The sequence below is a fragment of the Lonchura striata genome, chromosome 13 (assembly GCF_046129695.1).
Source record: "Lonchura striata isolate bLonStr1 chromosome 13, bLonStr1.mat, whole genome shotgun sequence".
Lineage (NCBI taxonomy): Eukaryota > Metazoa > Chordata > Aves > Passeriformes > Estrildidae > Lonchura > Lonchura striata.
In genome coordinates, this window is record NC_134615.1 from 20,656,573 (window position 1) to 20,677,360 (window position 20,788).

General features: G+C 39.4%; 1 protein-coding gene across 1 annotated transcript in view; it reads left to right on the forward strand.

Moving 5' to 3' along the window:
* The window catches only part of USP10 (ubiquitin specific peptidase 10), a 47,600-nt gene that overhangs the window by 12,009 nt on the left and 14,803 nt on the right, over positions 1–20,788 (forward strand). The window contains exons 2-4 of the mRNA XM_021541248.2: positions 7,339–7,407; positions 10,458–10,503; positions 15,033–16,058. Coding sequence (XP_021396923.1) covers positions 7,339–7,407; positions 10,458–10,503; positions 15,033–16,058 — 1,141 coding nt within the window. The remainder of the gene's footprint in view (positions 1–7,338; positions 7,408–10,457; positions 10,504–15,032; positions 16,059–20,788) is intronic.

The following is a 20,788-nucleotide window of genomic DNA, read 5'->3' on the forward strand; positions in this document are numbered from 1 at the left end:
TCATGAAACGTGTCCTTCCAGTAATGTGACAGTCACAACTGTGCTTCCCTACTAGCCAGAGATCTGCCTTTTCCTCTGACCAGAAAATGACTTTTTAAGGATGATAGTTCTTTTTTTTTCATGAAGGAATAAAACCCATCAGATTAATTTATGTGAAACATATAGAAAATCTGTAAATTTCTTCAGCTGTAAGAATTCTATAATAACATCTAAAAAAACCCTGAATTGGGGAGAAAAAAATAAAAGGAAAGGTTTGGTCATGCACTATATTTTTGAGCCTTTGATAGCTTAAATGGTGGGCAGGTGGAGTTGCACTGACTCATGGGCTTAGGTGACCTACATTTACCTAGCTCTGATCTTTCTCCAGGCACTATGGAGACGTGTTAATATTCTAGTTTTGAGCTGCAGGCTAATGATAAAGGGCTGGCAGCTTCACTGAGAGTTTTCTTGTGATTTGTTGCATTTTCAGCCGTTAAAAGTTTTAATATGCAACTACCCCACCTTCAAGTGTGGCTTCATTTGCATACGTTTGTTTTTATAAAGTCGACTTTTATTTTTTCGTAAAGAGGGTATATTGACATATGCTTTGCCTAAAATATTATTTACACTGTGGTACAGCTGTAAATACATGGCCAGTGGTTTTCATAGCTCCTGGTTATGGGATGCTGATTACAAATTCAAAATCTATAAAAAGCCCAAGCAGCAAACCTGTTTTTCAGTTTCACAATTTGGCCGTGTTTTTTTAAGCATGTCAGCAATAAGTTTCTTGAGATTTGTTAGTTTGTAAAACCTCATCTCCAATTAAGTAATCACCTCTGTAGTAAGACTTGATGAATTTCAGCTCAGAGGAAAGGACAACCTGTGGGAACGCTGCTTTTGCCTACATTTTCCATAAAAATAACTTGAGAAATTGGGAGAGAAGTAAAGGGTGAGGAAGCAATGCCTTGTTTGCTGCGGGGATGACTAATGGGAGAGTATTTTCTCTGCTAATAAAACCCGAGTGCAGTCATATGCATGTGCTCTTTTTTTCCTTGCCAGAAAACACACTTCTGTCTGAATGCTTCCTTTTCCTGCTCTGCTGCAGCCTATCCCAGAGCTGTAAGAGTAAGTCCACTTTGTAGGAGTAACCTGGTGGGCAAGATTATATATTTAATATATATATATATATAAGTATAGCGTAGGGTATACATCAGCTATTTCATCATTTCAGTTCAAGTGTGAACTAGTTTGACTTGTTTGGCCTTCTGCTTAGACATTTAGTGGTGGCAAGGAATAATCCAGCTGTAAAAGCTGTATTTTTAACTCCTTTATGGAAAAGCAGTTGAAGTGGGAGTATTTGCAGCTTAAACTAGTTTGACTGAAGATCTGAAGCTCTTGGGTGGTAGATGAAAGCCACGTTAATGCTTTCTGAAAGCCAAAGTTGACACTTCATTTCCCTGGCGTTCTTGTAGCACAGGTGATCCCAGGATGATGATGCAGCAGCAGTGCTATTTCTACCTATTTTTCTAGGACAAGCAGCTGTGGAACACGTACTCACCCTCCTTTTATTCCTCCAGGACAGCCTTCGTGATGCTAGACAGGAACACCAGTGGAGATTTCATTACAGGCAGTGGGGTGTAACATTAGCATTCCTTTTTAAAGTGGCTAGGGGGACCACAGCGAAAACCAGTCAGAATGGGCAGAGCTTGCAGCTCAGGTATTTTAACCCCTTGAGGTCTTTTTCCCCTCCTTGGAATTATTCCTGTTGCAGCTGCTTTTATCTCATAGTTAAGATGTTGCCTAGTCATCAGAGCTATTACACAAATATATAAGTACTTTTACTTTCATTCCTGAATGGTAGAAAATAAATCTTCTTGGATAGATTTGTTTGGTTAATTCATTTTATGTAATTTGTGTTAAAATCTAGCTGCAGTTAATATCTTGAAGATGTAATGGGGATGTTATTGATGAAATGATTTGTTCCAAGTGCTGTAGAATCTCCTGGAGTGCAGCTGGATGTTATACTGCTGTAATCTCATTGGAGAGATTAACTTAGAAACTGATTCCAGTTTTGTTGTGACTGGAAACATCAGCGACTGACAATCAGCAGGATTTGGGATTTGCTCTAAGGAAGGTGTTTAACATGAGTATTTTTCTGAAGAGAATTAGTGTTGGGAGGCAGGGATTCAATACAGGGAACTTGATTCCTTGCAGCATGTCAGACTGAACATGGAAATTAGTGCCAGAGGCTCAGGAGTGAGCTGGAAACACTGTTCCAGCTTTAATAGTCTCATTCATTCAATATTCCTAACTTGTATTATAGAAAAAATATATTTCAAAAATGCTATGCTTTTAAGAATATTCTCATCTGCAGAGTATTTGTGTAATTTTAAAATTTTAACTTGGATAAGAGAGTCAAGATGCAGTTGTTTTTTTATCCTATTCAGTCACACAGGAAGCATTTCAGAACTACAGTTTTAACTGGTTCTTTGACTGCTTATTTTTAAGGATGTAGTTGTGTAGCTTTTTTTTAATAGTCCCAAGAGTATGACAGCATTTTGCATTCAATGCCCAAACTTTATTGCAGAAAAATCTTGATAGGTGCAAATAAGACAAATAAATTAAAGTATTAGAACACCCATGTCACCAGCAGCTTCATGAGAAAAATGCCATTTTAGAATTGCATAAAGTATGTTTAATTTTGCTGGTTTTGTTTTAATTATTGTGCTTGGTTTTTTAGTGTCATTATCTGAAGGGAAAGATTTTAGTAATGTCCTCTCTAAAACGACCTCATTTTCAGGTTTATTCAAGTATTGTTAGTTTTATTTTCATCCTTGATCTCATACATGTGGTATCTGCAAGAAGACATTCACATTTGAAAATTCACAGAAGTTCAGACTTGTGTATGTTGAAGCCAATGTTTAAAAACCAGGGTGGAAAGCAGCCCTTAATAATTGTCTCTTTAAAGTGATTGGTTTTGGAACCTCAGGATGCTGGATGGAAAATACATAAATACTTGATTGTGTAGTGTAAGCAAAGCATTTTATTATGTTGGTGTTTGCTCACATTAGTTGAACCATGGGTAGTGTAGATTGTTTTTAACACTGTACATCTCTGGTAAATGGTCAGACTGGGTTACTGCTGAGAGCTGCAGAATGGAATATATCCTTCAATGTGTTTGGAGGTGTTTATCCATCCCAAAGGAGAAGTTTGGTAACCTTGGTGAGGACGTGGAAAGGTAGCAGAGGTACCTGTGTGTCACCCCCTCTTGGCAAGAATTCCAGGGAGCCTCATTCTTCCCACACATCCCTGCCTCCCCCCGAGGAGGTTCTTCCCCATCTGGTTTTTATACAGTTGCAAGTGGAAGGTCCCTGGGATCTGTTTGATGCTGTTCTGACACTGCTTTTAAGGTGTGACAGAACCGAAGCTCCCGGGGCTGAGGCATTCTCAGGGACCCTTGAGCACACTCAGTGCAGGGGCAGTGGTGGCTCTGCAGGGTTCAGTCCTCCAGGGAGAGGGAGCAGTGAAATACTACTCCCCAAATTGCCAGAGATTCCTTCCCAGGAGCCAGGACACACAGACAGCTCTGACAGAGGCTGTGGAGAGGGTTTGAAAGGAGAGGGAGGGCAGATGGGACTGAATTAAGCCTCTTAGGGATTAGGTATCTTTAAAAGTAAGTCTGGGGGTATCATTACAGTTGGAAATTTTCAGAACTTTCTCCCAGTGTTCTCTTTAGATTTTCTTCCACATTCAGTCTTGGTTGGAGACTGGATGCCCTAAGCTTTATCCATGTGTTCCTGTGAGTAAACACTGGCACCACTGTCTACTGTTTAACATGATTTTCAAGCAGTTGCATTTTTGTCTGAGGCTATGAATCAAAATCAGTTTTTGAAATCAGCAATTGAATGTTAAACAGTGTTAGAGAATATTTTTTTTTTGTCTTAAAATATTTGTAGAGCTATTAATTAAGCCTCAGCTTTTCATAGGAATATTTTAAAATATTTTGGGTTTGCATGTTGCCAGATCCCCTGAGTTTGTGCTCCTGATGGAACAGGCCTGGCTGTTGCTGCCTGGGCCAGGTGAGCTCTGTGCTCACGTGCAGTGCTCGACCTTCTCTCAGGGCTGTGCAGTTGCTGGTGCAGGTGAAAGGCTGCTGCTGCCTTGGCACAGCAGTGATGGAGCAGGACAAGCAGCTTATCTCCAGCACAGCACAATCTCACCTGCTCCAGAGCTGACCCTGAGCTGTCTGTGTCTCACTCCCACTTTTCCTTGGAGCTTGTGAATCTCTTTGTTATCCCCGACCAGGACCTTGAAGTGTTGTGGTGTACAGGATCAGAGGTTGAGGCAGCGTGGGGCAGGTTAGCAGGGCATTAAAGCCATCACTTCTGTGGAGTTGTAATGGCTGTGTGTTTCTTGCATACTTGAGAATACTAAAATTGGAATTGAAATAATCTGAAACGAGTTTGGCCAAGCTTTTAACACGTGCTGATGTATTTCTGTCGTGTTAAAATGTTATTTATGGAGTGGGGGAGAAATTAATGCTGATCATGAGTAAGTAATTTAATTAAATGTTTGATGTGCCAAGCATTAGATTTTATTTGCCAGTTTGGAAAAGAAGGCAACTTTGAGAATTTTGAAGTTAGGTGGATTAATTTTGAGAGGGCAAACAAGTAGGACCCCAAAAGCTCATGCTGATAATGAGGTTATTCTTGTAAGGGTGTGCTACTTTTTATAAGACCTTAGCCTGCTCTTGCTTAAAACTTCTTATTACTTGGGCATTTAAGATGCTGTAAAACCTTCAAAATTTGAATAGTACAGAGTAAGTACTGCAGCAATGCTGATGCTGTTTCAGAACTAAACAAGTACTTTCTTACACAGGTAAATTGTAGAGCGCCAGGTACACTGATTCCTTGGGATGGATGGATGGATGGACAGCAGGCAGGCAGGGAGTTACGGTGTCTTTCAAATTGCTTAAAATACATTTTTCCCCTCTGAATCCTGTCTTTTTTTGGTAGGGATTGTTATACTTGCCAAGGGATGTGATATCACGGTTCTTTTTCACTCGAGTGCATAGTTGTGTCTCGAAAAGAGTAGAAAATTCTGTCCAGCTTGCAGAAGTTATTTCTGGAGAGATGAGGCTGACTGGAGGCAGAGGAGGTTGGTTAAACTGGGCAGGTTTAATGGCATCAGTCCTGTGGCCTTAAGTTTATTTGGAAACATGATTTCTCTCAGTTTTCATGCCATCTTTTAACTGGTGACTTAATGCTGGTGTAAAGCACTGGTAAATAAAATCAGATCAAATGATCAAATCCTGTTTATTTCAAGCCCAAATGGGTTGGGTTTTTTGAGCTTTAGTCAGACTAGGATGAGATGTTGGTAAATATTTAAAGCCCTGTTTTATATTCTACAGGAAGAGTTGCATAGACACCGATTTCTCTATATGGATGTGCCATTAAAATAGTTAATTAATATAGCATTAATGATCACTTTGTTCAAATTTTGTCTTGTATTTCCTCATTAAAAAAGAAGCTCAGAAAGAAGTACCAGGCCTGTGATACTTAGTTTAAAAAATGTTGGTTAATGAAATGACTGTATTATATTATTAGATGCAGAAATTAAGGTTGGATTTATGTAACTTTCAATAGACTGTGCTTGAGATGATTGTTTTGTTCTGTTGCGTGACAGCATCAAAATTACCTCCTAAAAGATAATTTTAGTGATGAGTGAGCAAATGATTTTCTTCTGTTTAAATTCTAGTTCCTGTGTTGCTGAATAAAAATGCCTTGGTTATACCGAAAGTATAAACCAAACCTGAGTCCTGTGCCAGGAGCTGTGGACACTCGGGTACAATTTAGGGATCTGTTGGGTTTGGGTGTTGGATTCTCCCTTGGTGGGCAGCAGTTGGCTGAGGGAGGAGTTTTTGAAGCATTAAATGTTTAACTGTGTTTGAATCACAGATGATCCAGTTTGTTTTGACTGTTAGAGTTGTTTGTAGTCTAAACCAGATTACATTGCTGGGGCCATTAAAATGGGCACACTCTGCCACATGTAAAAGTGGTGCATGTATAAATCACTTTTTGTGTAAGGAAACGATGGTTTGTAATGGTTGTGGAATTTTTCTTTCAGTTAAGCTTTGAGATTTATAAATGTAGATGGCTGTGAGTCATGTAAACAGCAAGTTCCATTGGAATAAACCACCTAAAGCCTGGAAAAAAAATCCTATGGTTGGGTTATTGTGTGTGCAGTTTGTGGCAGCAGCCTGCACTTCAGAAGAGACGATGTCCCAGATTTTAGGAATTCTCTTCTCTGGCCCAGCCCCAACTCTGGTTTGTTGTGTCTTGATAGAGCCAAGCCAAGGATTTATCACAAGCAAGAGTCGACACTGCTGAAGAAGCTTTTCTGGTGGGAGGCTGGAGGAGAGCAGAGAATTGTGCAGAATGGCCCTGGGAGAACACGGAGATAAATGGGAGTGGGGGCTGTGATGTACTGGGCCCAGCTGGCCTGCTTTTATCTACATGCCAAGAGTGGTGCTTTTCAGTCCTCTCTGTCTATTTTGTCAGTTTATTCAGCTCCTTGTTTAACTTCTTTCTGTCCTAATATCTCTGTCCTGAATGTGTGAGTGCTATTCAGTCAATTACAGCTGGAGGTGGAAGTTTATAGAAACTTCCATGTGCTGTGACTTTTTATTGGGAATCTTTTGTTTTCTGTAAATTAAATTTCTCATTTTAGTGTAATTTTCTTTGTTAGGTACTTTGTTTTTTTTTTTAGAGATTATATATATGCAAAGTATCTGAAAAGCTGCAGCAAGATAATGTTGGGGAAAGATGTTTTATCCTAGGTTTGTTATGGAGAGTTTCAGGCACAGAAATAACAGAATTGATGATTTTCGTGTGTTTTCCTATACCTGAGCAGTTTCAGTTCTTTGTGCCCTCAGGTACATTTAGTCATGTGTAACTCCTTAGATTAGCAGAACTCTGGAGAAGTAATTCTTGGGGTTTTTTTTCATTTTGTAAGGGGTGAGCTTAGAAGGCAAACCAGCCTTTGCCTGGGGCTTGTATGAACTGATACAACTCTACCCAAAACATGGTTTTATAATGGTCACAGGATGAGGAGCAATTTGTGATCACCTCCAACAGGAATTTGAAGGAAAATGTTTTGCTTTCAGTTTCAGAGCTTAAAGTTCTTTGCTAAAGATGTAGGAAGGAACCAAGATGGGAGTTGGGATGCAAGGTAAAGTTTCTGACTCCCAGCACATGGGTCTTTCTGAATTCTAATATCCTAATGGATTTTAATATGAATTTATTAATTGTATTGACTATAAATAGTTCTTTAACAAAGATCCTTCTCTTTTATTTTTAGTATATTTTTGGGGAGTTCAGCCCTGATGAATTTAATCAGTTCTTTGTGACTCCACGATGCTCTGTTGAGGTAAGCTCTACTTTAAACTTGTTTTAGAAATAACATTTGAAAGCTCCATCTCTTTGTGTGAATTTGAAATACAACAATACAAATATTTGTCATTCACTTGGCTTGCTAATTTACAAACTGAAAGTTTTATTCAGTAGTCTTTTTTCCATGTATGTGGATATTAAGTCAATTTTTAGACATAAATTAATGATTCCACATTCTGCTTGTCATCTTTCAGAGCTGGAGTAGCTGACAGTAGTGGTGGGATGTTGATGATGAATTTTCCAGCCCTGTACCTCAGTTTTGATCTCTTTTTTAACAGGTGGATACTGAGAAGTTTCCCAGCAGAGTTGTTGGTTGTAAGGTGGGCTTCTAAGTCTTAGGAGCCTTTGAAGCACAGGGATTGTTAATATTTTTGGCCAGGTGGAGCACTGCTGGCCCTCAGAGCTGTGCTGACAGAGAAGGCTGTGTGTGAGGTCTGAGAAGTGCATTAATAATGAATTAATTAGTGACAGAGAGAACCACAGAGTGGGAACAGTTGTCTTTGTGTGTTGGAGTTCATTACATACTCACATTGTACTGTAGGCTCTTATTATCTTTAATTCTTGGTAGACAATCATGAAACCATTTTCCTTTATAGGGAGGAGTTTTATCCCATTGTCATCATCTCCAGACTTGAAAAATGATTTTCCTTTGGGTCCATTTCCATGTATTTCCTCCAGACATTTCCATTCAGACATTTCAGTCATGCTTCCATCCTGCCCTCTCAACATAAAGGAAACGAGCACTTGAGCTGTGGATGGGGAAATCCTTTTGTCACAGTTTAGAAACCATTGTTAATGTGACTTACTTTCCTGTAGCTTAATTTTCCAAGGATAATTAGTGTAATAAACTGCTGAACAATGAAACGGCACGAAGGGAATGGGGTGGGGTGGGGAGTGAGGGAAGTTCAGACAGGAAAAAGAGCATTTCTTCTTTTTTGGGGGAGTGCTATGTCTGTGGGAAGCAGAAGAGATCTTTATGTAATTCCTGTTAGCTGTGATGATCCTGCTGTTCTCCCACCACAACTGCAGTCAGAGCAGGGGCACATTTTCATCCCTTGTAGTGTCACCTGAAGTGCCCCCATCACCTTTTTCAACACTTACTTTGGGGATGATGAAAATGTCATATCTTGACTTGTGCAAAGCTGTTCTCAAAGTACAAACCTGCAGCACCAGAACCAGTGTGACTTCATTTTCTCAGTGTACCACTTACTGGCTAGCTGTCAAAATAAAGAGCTGTTGAACGATGTTCCTTAAGTTTGTCCTTGATCTGGTTCAGTTCAATGTTTTAATTACCTGGATGATGAAATAAAAACGATGCTTATTAGTTTTACACTAATTGGTGTAAAAAAATTGGTCGGAAAAAGACAGGGTGAAATTCAAGAAGGACGAGCCAGAGATGATAATGCTGCAGTGATGTTTGACACACATTGTGCTGGGGACAGTCCCCACATGTGCTGCTGTCCCTCTGAGGTCCCTTAACCACAGACCCAAGGGGGACTCTGGCAAGAGGGTGGTTAATTCTAAAGGGTAATACAGGCTGGATATTAGGGAGAAGTTTTTCATGGAAAGAGTGATAAAGTTCTGGCATGGCTGCCTGGGGAGGTGGTGGTATCACCATCCCTGGGTGTGTTTAAACAAGCCTGGGTGCCAGGGTTTAGTTCAGGTGTTACAGCTGGGTTGGACTCGGTCTTGAAGGTCTCTTCCAACCCAATATTCTGTGGTCTAAAATTTCTCTTTTACATGTGACATTTTTGACACATGTTTGGTCTCTTCCCTGTTGGCTGGGATGGTTCACATGACCCAGTTGTATGGAACAAGTCAGCTTTGCAAGAGTGCTGTTGGTTAATCAGATATGTTGGGGACCAAGAGGCTGACTACTTTCTTAAAATATTCTTATTCTCTGAAGGCTTTGCTTTGGATTAAAACAAAAATTGCAAGGTGTATCATAAACTGTTACAGACATTTAGAGTAATTTTTTTAGCTCTAACTAAAATTATATTGAACCTGTCTTCAAAATTAATATGGAGCTTGGCCCACAGATTGTCATTTTTGCTTAAAAAAATGATATATTAAGATGCATTGAGGTTCATAAATAGATTTATAGCATGTGGGGTTTTTTACATACTTGTGCAGTGGAATTTCAATGATATTTTTCTTGCTGTTTCTGATGCAGTGGTGTCTGCAGTGCATTAAAAGGTGATATGTGAGTATCTGTAGCTTGGGGAATTGAAAGCCTCAATGAAGAAGTCTTTTATTTTATCAGCATCGGAGTTACTGTTGAGAATAGCATTGTAAAGCTGCACTGTCCCACTGCAGAACCAGTTCCACGTTCTCCAGGGGCTGCTGGAATGCAATGTGGCAATGGCTGCCAGTTCTGCAGGCACTCTCAGCTGCTCAGGAGGTTTAGGGGCGGGTGAGGGGGGATAGGAATTGCCCACCTGTGGTTACACCATAGCAAGGGTTCTGTCAACCCCAAGTCCATGAAATCACGGCAGTGTTTGTACAAGATGTATTCACACTCTGTGCTCTGGGTACTTTATGCTTAGGCTGATCAGAGTGTTCAAGCATCCACCTTAGCTGAAACATTTCAAGGGCCACCCTGGAGCAGGTTGGGAGTCAAAAGCTTTAGGTGTGATTGTTGGCTGTGCAAAAGTTGGTTTAATCCTTTCCCAACTTGGTCTGTCTTCAGCTTTTGTCTAAAAAGAGGATATGTTCCTCATCCTGAAATGAGTTGATGAAGAAAGATGCTGATGCTGGGATGTGAATTTATTGAGAGGTTGGTGAGCTTGTAGTGTGTACCCAAGATAATCTTTATCTCTCAGTGCTTGTGGTAATCTGCAAGGACGCCTGGAGCTGCAGTGTGGGATTTGATAAATATAGAAGCATGAGTTCAAGGCATCCTCTCCGAAAATCAAATCTCAATTATGATGTTATTTTTAAAGGATTTGGATGTTTCCTATGAAACTGATACGAAATGTTCATAGATTTGCTGTGCCTTTAAATAAGTTTCATTTCTTTTTTGTACAGCTCCCCCCATACAATGAAACAGTTTCATGTGGTATTAAATCCACAGGTAAGTTTCATGATGGTAAGAAATCAAGATCTTTTTTTTTGAACTTCAAGGTTGTGACACTTTCCTGAGATTTACTGTAACCTCTCTTTAAATACAATTGTTACAATGTGCTCAGCACCTACACAGGCATATATTAGGCAGGTTTATATACTGGATTTTTAAACTTCATTGAATGAATATCTATGAGAGATTTTGAAAATCCTGCATTGGACTTCAGCTAATTACAGTGGGCATCTTATTCCTCCTTCACTGTGCTACCACACAGTCAGAGTCCTGTGGAAACTGTGGGATGTGGCTGTGAAAACAAGGGGGGCTGAAGAGCCATAGCATGAGTATTTTCTAACAGTTACGACTGCGCTGCAAGCAGTGCTCTGTTCTGTGCTCCCTTTGACTCTTGTTTCTGCCTGGCTTGGCTGTTTTTATGAAGAATCCTGTTTTTTTTTTTGGTTTTTTTTTTTTTTTTTTGGTTGTTTTTTTTTTTTTTTTAATCTCTTGATGAAAGTGTGACTTGATTTAAAAATAAATTGCAGAGTTCCCCTTTTAAAGCTGTAACACTCACAGGTCTCCTCTGCCTCAACCCATACCTCTTAAAACCTGACCTTACTTCAGAGTTGCAAGAAGTGCACAGGTAGGTGTGAGCTGCCTGGGGATCCTCACTCTAAATAGTTTTAACCAGACTTCCACAGAATTTTAAGCTGCAGGTAAATTAGTTTTTGGTTTGCTCCCTGAACCAGAGGAGAGCAAGGAAGCTGAGACTTAGACAGATGTATATGAAAATGACTCCGGATCTCCTTGGAAAATCATGGAAGTATCTGACTGAACATTCCTCAAAAGAGGATCAAACTGCACATCAGTGTTTAAGAATGCCTGATCATTGTGCTTAGAGACTTTGGCCTTCCTTTTAAAGATAAACAAGAAAGGCAGTCAGAAAGAAGGACCACAGGTCTCATTTGAGAGCAGATCAGCAGCACTTCTGAGAATTCAGGAGTTTTATTTAGTACAGGACCACTTTTAGGACCCTGAGTAGTTCTATATAGAAAGATTCTTTAAAAAGACCATGTGGTGTGAATTGTCTGTTGGTGACAGGAGCATCCAGTCATATATTTCTTTGTCTAACTGGGTTTAAGTTTTGTTCTTTCAGACTGAGATTTTAATGTTCACAAGCCATACAGAAAGATGGTTTGTACAAATGTCTTTCAGATCATTCCTAGACCTTGAGAGAACCCCTCCCAGCTCTGAGATTAGGTAATGACAGCAAATTAGGTTTTGCTTGAAAAATGTCTTTAACAAGCTTGCACTGTACTGTGCATGCACATTATCACTGTGGTGGCTGCATAGGAAGCTGTGCAAACTAAACTGGAATGCTTGGTTATGCAGAATATTTATATCTGATGACACACACTTACCATGTTACCATTCCCCATGGTCTCCATTTTTTTCTGTACTTATCTCTTCAGTGTTTAACTTTATTACAGAATCAGAATATCTGTTAACACCTACTAGGAGTAATCAAATCATGGCTTAAGCTCTAATATGCAGAACTCTGTTCACACTAATTAGTACTGTGCATTCACAGATTTTGGGGATGTACATAGACTGTCCTTGGAGCATCTGTTGGTGCTTGTTTCAATATGTGTGCCATGTTGTTCATGGCACAGAGATCTGTTTCAGTCCATTCAGAAATAGAGCTGTGAACTAGATTGAAACAAAGATGCCCTGAAGCAAAGTGGAAAGTCAAAACAAATAAGAAAAAAAATTGCCTCTTATTTTTCTCAAATGAACTTGACACAATCTTACAGCAAATGAGCTTCTGCCAGTCATTCCACAAACTAACTGTACAATAGCTACTGGTTTTTATTATTCTAATCCTGCTGTAAGTTACAAAGATAAATTGCTCAGCTGTAACTTTCTAATTTGTGTGTTAAATGTTACATCAGTTATGTTCCTGGCAAGATTTCAGCCTATGATGTTCTGTAAGGGATCTGTTTTCTGCTCTCCACTAGCCCTGAGTGGGCTCTTGTGATTCTTTAGTGTACAAGTAACTGATAAATTCACCAAAACTAGAAAAAATGCTCCCTTAGATGATGTTTTTTGCTAGGTTAGTTTTGGGTCACACAAGTGCTGGGAGCTTGCTGAGGAGAAAGGAGCAGGACAGGGCTACAGAGGTGACAGCTTTTACCTTGGCCTCTGATAGACTTGACTGCCCATGGAGGGAAACCACATTCTTTGTTTTGAAGCAATTACTAGTTTCTTGAACTTGGATTTTAGAAAAGAAGTAGTCCTGGATTATTTGAACTGGCAGGGACTTGAAATGTGCCAAATAAGTCATTTGTATCAAGGTTGGAGGAATATTGGATGTTACCAGTTGTTGCCTGTGTTTTGTGCTGTTGTAACAAGGGGTAGAAAGAACCAGCTCTTGAGCTTGAGCTGAGGGGTCACTCCAGAAACAGATGAGCTAGTGAGGAATGGTTTTGTTGTTGATTTATATCCCTTAAAGCCCCTAAAACTTTGAATTTGCACTCAGATGAAGCAGTTTGGAGCTGTGTGTGCACAGCCAGCTCAGGCCCTGGCACTGCCAGCCCCTGGGGCAGGAGGTGCTGCCTGAGCTCTCCCAGAGCACATCAGGCACAGCTTCCCCCCCCCTCTGGCTCCAGGCTGCTGATTTTTTTAAAAAAGGAACTTCAGCCCTCTCTTCTGGGTGCTGATGGCTCGGCAGTGATTGCAGAAGTGCTTGGTGAATGGCAGGCAGGGTGTTTAAAATGCTTTCTCACTGGGAGAGGGGAAAAAGAATTAGAAATCTGAAATTCTCTCTCTTCCTAAGATGATTTAGAGAAACCAAGATGTGTGTGGAATTCCTACCCTTTTTTGTTTTTTAAAAGAATCCTTTAGTCTGACTGCCAGCAAGGTTGAAATTGATATGTGACCTGTTTGCTTCTAATTTAGTCAGATTAATTGATCAATGCAGAAAAGCAATTAACATCTTTATAATTTGTCCATTAAATCATAATATGTTGGTATTGTATGGATAAGTTAGACCTCAACACACATTGAATGTTTGTTACTCTTCATTTGATATTAAAAAACACAGATTCTTCTTCCTTTCACATTTTTAAAGCTAAAATAATTGTTAACAGATTTTTCTGGAAAATATCCGGAACTGCAAAACTCTTATATTGACAGTCATATATCAAAATATTCCCTACTAGATTGTTTTCCAAGAGGATTATTTCCTTAGGTGTGTGAATAACTTATTTTCTGGGAATTGTTTGTTGCTTTTTGTTGTGTTTAAAAAAAAAATCATTTCATTTTTAAGTGAGTCTGTGATGTACTTGAAAATATCTATTTGTTGATGTCATGCATAATGTAAGTTGCACAAAATCTTAAAAGTTTAGTGCTGTATCCACTCAATTTCTTTGGAATTAATACCTAATGTTGGTTGGTTCTGTAGTAATTCTTAAGAATTGGAAATGTGTGGTTTAGCTCCCATCGTTGAGGAAACACAAAATATTAAAATGTAATGTCTTTGAAACATAGCATGTATATCATAAAGACCTGCAGAGATTTAAAATTCCAGCTTACTTTCAAAATTCCTGAAGCTGTTTGATTAATTTTATATCTTTACTTAGTAGTTACAGAAATAGTTGTAGCTGAAGTACTCAGTGTTGCCACTTAGCACACATACATTATATCAATAAATAAATTTCAGGAAATTGCAGAACTTGGTGACTAAAAATATTTTGTGATACTGCATCCTGCCTTGAGAATATTTCGTTCCAGGGCAAATAAATAAATCAATAAAAGGAAAAAACTGTTCATAAGTTTTCAGTACAACTTCTGTGTACAAGTTGAATGCTGATTTATGTTGAGGAATGTGTTATATTTTGTGTCATAAAATCCTGGATTCATATGTATCATTACTCTTACATAGTAATAAATTTGTGATAAAATTAAAGAAGTTACAAATGAGCCTGGAGGCTCAAAAGCTTTAATTGCACTGTGCCATGCAATTAATAAATGTATTTTTCAGTTATGTTGGGTTATGATAAATCCCACTGGAAGAACCAAACCCAGCCCCTTAAAAAACAAGCCTCACATATGGAAAAGTTAAAAAGGGAAAGGCTTTGATTTTGTAATTGTCAGTTGAACAGACTGGCTTGAAAAAAGCGTGGAATTAAGTATTACACCATATTTTATAGGCAGTTATCCAGTAATTAATTTGATGCAGGTTATTCCTATATACACTGGACTTTAATAGTTTTTCTTACAAGGGGAATTTAATAGAGATTATGTGCAGGAGCTGTGCAGTGATTTGGAAATTACATAACTCTGGTTAAGGAAACCTGAATCATGCTCTGCTATCTTTAAGAAAATAATCTTTTGAAAGTCATGGTTGAGAATGAGAATTCCTTTTGCTTGTGGAGCGTACTTTGTTTCCTGAGTTATGGGAAAGTAGGAGAGTGTTTTTGTTGCTTTTATAGCTTTTTGATTCAGTGTCATTCTCTAACTGAGATCTGCTTTCTCTTGTCCAGGGGAAGAGTATCAGAGAATTGAATTTGGTGTTAATGAAGTTATCGAGACTCAGTCATCTGTCCTAAATAACACCGACTACAGTATTTCGAGTACTCTGAATCCTCAGGCTCCAGAATTCATTCTCAGCTGTGCACCTGCTCAGAAAACCCCAGACGATGCTCTCAGCGACACAAACTACAACTCCATTGACTGCCAGTTCAGTGACCCCACCCTGGCTCTGGACAGCGGCTCCAACGCCGAAAACGACGCCTTGGCTGGGGGCCTTGGGCAGAGGGAGCGGAAGAAGAAGAAAAAAAGACCCCCTGGATACTACAGCTACTTGGAAGATGTCCCTGACGGCGTGGCTGCCCCGGAGGCGCTGGTGAACGGCCACGCCTCGGCCGCGGGACTCAACAGCCTGAGCGCGGAGGACGCGGAGCTGGCAGGAGACCTCCCCTGCCTGGCCACGCCGAGGACTTGCAGCAGCCCCGCCAGCTCCGTGGACTTCCTGGCCGGAGCCGCGTGTGCCGAGCCCGGCGCCGGCGCCGCAGCCCCCGGCAGGACTGCGGGGCAGCCCGAGGTATGCCGCCTTGCTCATTCTGAACAGTTCTGCCTCCCCTCGGAGGCCGTCAGAGAGAGCCCCCTAAGGACAGCTGTTGTACAGGCTTATGCTGGTACTGATACTACTGAAACTCTTGGCGTTACTAATGGACAAACACTTGAATCCTCTGGTGAGGACACAGCTGCCAATGGGGTAGAATTGCACACTGTGGAAAGCACTGACTCAGACCAAGCTAAGCCTGAGGAAGCTTCACCTACTACTGAGGCAACGGTCCCGCTTGCAGGATCGGTCCCTGTTAATCAGCCTGCAAAATCGTGGGCTAGTCTTTTTCACAATTCCAAGCCCTCTGCCTCCACATCTGTGGTCTATGTTGAGACTAAGTATACCCCTCCTGCCACATCTCCTTTGGTCCCTGAAAAACAGGTTGAAGTCAAAGAGGGACCTGTTCCAGTTTCAGAGGATCCCGTAGCCATAAAGATTGCAGGTATAGTTAATACACACGAGTGGATGTTACGCTGCAAGGGTGTTAGCTCTGCTTGTCAACAGGAGTGTGCAGTATTGATAGAGAACATTCCTCTGGTAATGAGCTGACTGTTCAAACACTGCATGAAGGATGTAATTTGAATTAGACAGTTTGTATCCCCCTGAGTAAACATTCCAACCAGGCATTGCCATGTTATTATGCTAGATACAGGGAAACTATTGCTGCTTCTCAAATAACTTGTCAAACAGACTGTGGAAGTGATATGTGGTTTCAAACAGGCTGTGCTGCTATGAAAAGGAGAATATATTTAGTTTGTTCAGAAAATGGTGTGTTATATTATCCACTATTTACAGTTTCATAGTGTTCCATTACAAGAAGAGTATTACTACATTTATACCTAAGTAGCTGAAATTCCTGGGCACTAAACAGCAGTTGAAGTGTAATGGCTACATACATCTTGCTTCAGAAATTTCAATTTAGGAAATACCACATTTACTAATATGCTTCTCGAGGAGTCTGTCCTTCCAATTTAACCATTATACACAGTATTCTTTATCCATAACCAATGCTAGCTGTTCCAGTTCAAGAATAACCCTAGGGAGCTGTCCAGAGGGGACATCAGGACAGGAAATGAGTGATACAAAAGCTTTGACTCTTGGTCCTGTCATATTTGTGCTCCTAATGGGAAATGCTAGAAACTGCAGGAGGCTGGTTGTGCAGATTCAGCCAGAAATGGTGAAGTTCTCCCAGCTTGGGTGCATTGGTAATTATTTTGAATCTGTGAAGTGGTCAATGTGTGAGAAGACTTTGTGCAGTGTCCTGCTGTTTATGCTACAAGCTAATTTACAGGTACAATGCTGTTTTGAAAGTGACAATTTCAAGTCAGGTTTCCACTCTGAATACAAGCTGACCTGGAGATGGTGCTCAAAGTGCCCACAATTGTGTGTTGTCTCTCCTTCCCTCCTTACTCAGCAATGGTTTCACTACTCAGAATTGTCTGTTGAGAGAAAAGCTGTCAGAATAATTTATATTTCAGTGTATTTCCCACTTAGGTGTCAAAAACACTGTATTAAAACTATATATATATATATATATATATATATATATATATATATATATATATATATATATATATATATATAAGAAGGTGAATACAGTCTGTATGAACCCATATGGAGAATGTTGTCTTAAAATCTCAAGCTATCACTTGGTAATGATTTTTAACTTAAAACTTTTGTGACCATCATAAAGCTAGGATTGCTTGCCATAAATGGAAATGGTTTTTTCTCTTGTCCAAGTTGTTCCAGCTGTAAGTTAACTTTCTAGACTTCCACGGTTTCTGTACTATTTTTTGCCACCAGGTGGGAGCAGAGCTTTTTATTTTGTCTTCAGTGTAGTAAAACACAAATGTAACTTTTTCCCAGTTTTGGCACCTTCACTATTAGCTTGCTGCTTGGGCAGAGGAGTAATCTGAGTATAGATAAAAGGAATGCATCTGCTCATTGTAGCTGATTTAGGTAGGAGTTACTGCTGCAATTCCTGTAATTCAGATGCTGCTGATACCAGTGTAAAATGTTTACTTGAAGATCTGAATGCCATGTGATCACTGCTTTGCTCTGTGGAAAAAGGTGTTCTTCTTTATTTTCTTTATATGTACTTGAGTGTTCTCTGTCTTGTTTGGAAAACAGGTACCTGAACACTTTGTTCATCCACCCGCACTCAAAAATGTGTTACAAGAATTTCAGTTCATGATTTGCTCTGTTCTGTATTTCATTTCAAATCTCCTGCCTCAGTGATCATCACTGTGTGAGGCTCTGTGTGTTTGTCAGGGGTGTTCCTTGTTTTCCCTGTGGCTGAGTTGAGATGCTCCTGTTGGATTTGCTGGGAATTCAGCAGCTTCAGCTCCTGCCAGTGGGAATGAATTTTTGAAAACCACAATTGCCATAGGGTGCTGGACACAGGTAAACTACACCTGAAGCATCTTGTGTTAGCAGGCAAAATCAACAAATCAAATTAACAAACAACCCAGTGCTAGAGTGCCAAGGTCCTTGTGCACAGTTTGTATTTGGTACAGATGCTCAGCACATGAGAAGTTGTTTTTCCAGGGACAAATTGTTGGTTTGTAGTTCAGTTTCAGCAGTTACTACATGGGCAGTTAGTGATTCACAGGCACCCTGAAGATAATTTAATGCTGCTTGATTCAGCCTGCAGACATCAGAGGTTCCTTTAGCCTTAAAGACAGAAGCTACATAAGGTAAGGACTAGAAAATAAATAGATCAGACAAATTTCACGTTGATCTTCATGAGAAACAAATACTGAAGAGGTAATTTTAGCAAGTGTCCAAGATGTATCTGCTTTGCAGGTGCTGCACTTGCATGTTTAGAAAGGGACAGGTGTAGTAAGTATGCACCACAGCCTAATTTAGATGCTAGGACAAACATTTTAATAATTAATACCTAAGGGATAGTAAGGTTATAAGTGATATTGGTAAAAAATATGACTCTTCAAGGCTTTACTTGCCACATTTCGGAGTTGGTCCCCTACAATTATAACCTGATAATTAATAATGCCTTATGTAATGTTGGAAATAAGCTAAGGAAATAAGTAATTGGAAAAATACCAGTTATCTCAGTATTCTTTTAACTGTTCTTGATGATCTTAGGAAAAATTGCAGTGAAGGAATCTAAAACAATTTTCTGAATAATGTGGTTTTTTGCAGTGTTTTCACTGTGGGTGGTGGAGGTAACAGTGCCCATAAAATCTATTTACAGCAGCAAGATTTGAGATGAATCAAAGAACAGAAACTTCTAAGATCTGACTAAATCTGGAATGATTTTAAATTAGGAGGAAGGGAATCCAATAAATGGAAGTATGGAAGGCACCGGAACAGAAACAAAATGCGAGCACAATGTGAAGAACTAGTGGTAGATATATTAGAGAAAAAGATCTAGAAGTTCTAGGGAATTAATGAGTGTCTTTAGTACAGCTGAAGAAGACAAAATATTTTTTCCCCCCCACTGTGTGTTAATACCAATTTATGTGGAAAACATGGAAAATAACTAATTCTGCTGTTGCTGTTGAGGACTTGATGCAGTGGCTGTCTTTGGGCATTCCTTCTGAAGGAAAATTTCATAGTGCAGCAGCAAAAATGGAAATAAGATTTAAAAACCATATGGGCAAAAATGAAATATTCAGATTTATTTTGTCTCAGATGATACTGTTGGAACGACCATGGTTGTAAATCCGAATTTACAAAACAAATTCATAAAGGAGATGGTGATTCACAGTTCTCCAAGGCTAATGATAAAATGAAATTAATTCAGATTGTATAAAAGGTGTTCCTATGTTATATAGTAGAACATTTCTCATTGTAAAGGCAGGTAAATGCTAGAGCAAGGAGTTGTGGAGACATCCAGGGTCTGGGGGTTTTATAATCTTCAGAAATACAACCTTTTCTACATTCAGACTGCATTCTTACAGAAATGCTTTTGTTTAGGGTCATCCAGCAGTGTTGTCCTGGGATTTTTTTAGGCATTGTCCAGATTTGAGGAAAGATCAGAGTGAGAGAGACAATATTTTCTCAGTCAGGGCCTTTAGCCAAGTGTTCAGTTCCTAATTTGTAACCAACTTATCTCTTCAGCATGGACACCATATCCATGGGGCTTCTCTTGCCTTAAACTCTGGATTTGCTTTGTTAGGGAATCACCTGGTTAAAAAAATTAACCAGGTGATTTGAGAATCACCTTGTTAAAAAAAAAATTGAAAAAAATTATAATAACCCAATGAATGAGCTTCAGCAAAATGCTTTTCATTTGCCAACAGAAATAGCTACACATTTTCTCATTTCACAAATCAGTACACTCCAAAAGAAGTACGTTTTCTGGGAGATGACATGAGCTTTCCAACAGGTTTTGAAATATTAAAATGTTCTCATGGTTGTAAGTCTATTTTTATTCTGATACACTTTTAGAAGTTCTTTAGTTACTGTGTATTTGATGTAAGCTGGAAATGTGCTGTTGGATGTAATTGCTGTACACAAACCCAAATCTTTGTTAAAAGAAGCAAAACTCCCAGGAACTGCACTGGAGCCAGTTCACAAAGCTGCTTTGTGACCACAAGAGGATGCTAAAGGTCCTCTTAATATCGTGATTGAGCATGATGCAAAAATAGGGAAGAAAAGAGTTAATGTAAAATGTTATTGAGAGACACAAAAAAATAGAAACTTTTCCCGTTACTTTTATCCTTGTTTTCAACAATGATGAATTATGTTAACAGAAATATTGTGTGTGAACACAATTCAAATGTTGCTGCTCTAACAATACAATCTGAAGTACTTGAGCAGTAATTTAATAACATATTTTAGCCTTCACTAGAAAAGAATCTTATTATGCATCTGTGCTATCTCATATTCCATTTTACATTTCTTTGCTGTCTGCTCTTTCAGGTGGCACGTTCTTTATGTAATAGACAACTGAATTATTTTTTTTGTCAATTTTGCTTAGAACTGATGTTATCTGCAGGAAATATGATCTTATAGATAGGGAAATAGCTTGGCAGTAGATGGATGTGGATTTTGTTTGCTGTTCTGCCATCTCCTCTGCTTACTTTCAGCTTTATACCTCTGCTTTTGTACCTACATCATGTTACTGTTTTAGTCCTGTAGTGAACAGCTCAAACTCTTTCAGTTTATAGCACATAAGAGCTTTAGAGCCCCTCACATTGATTATAA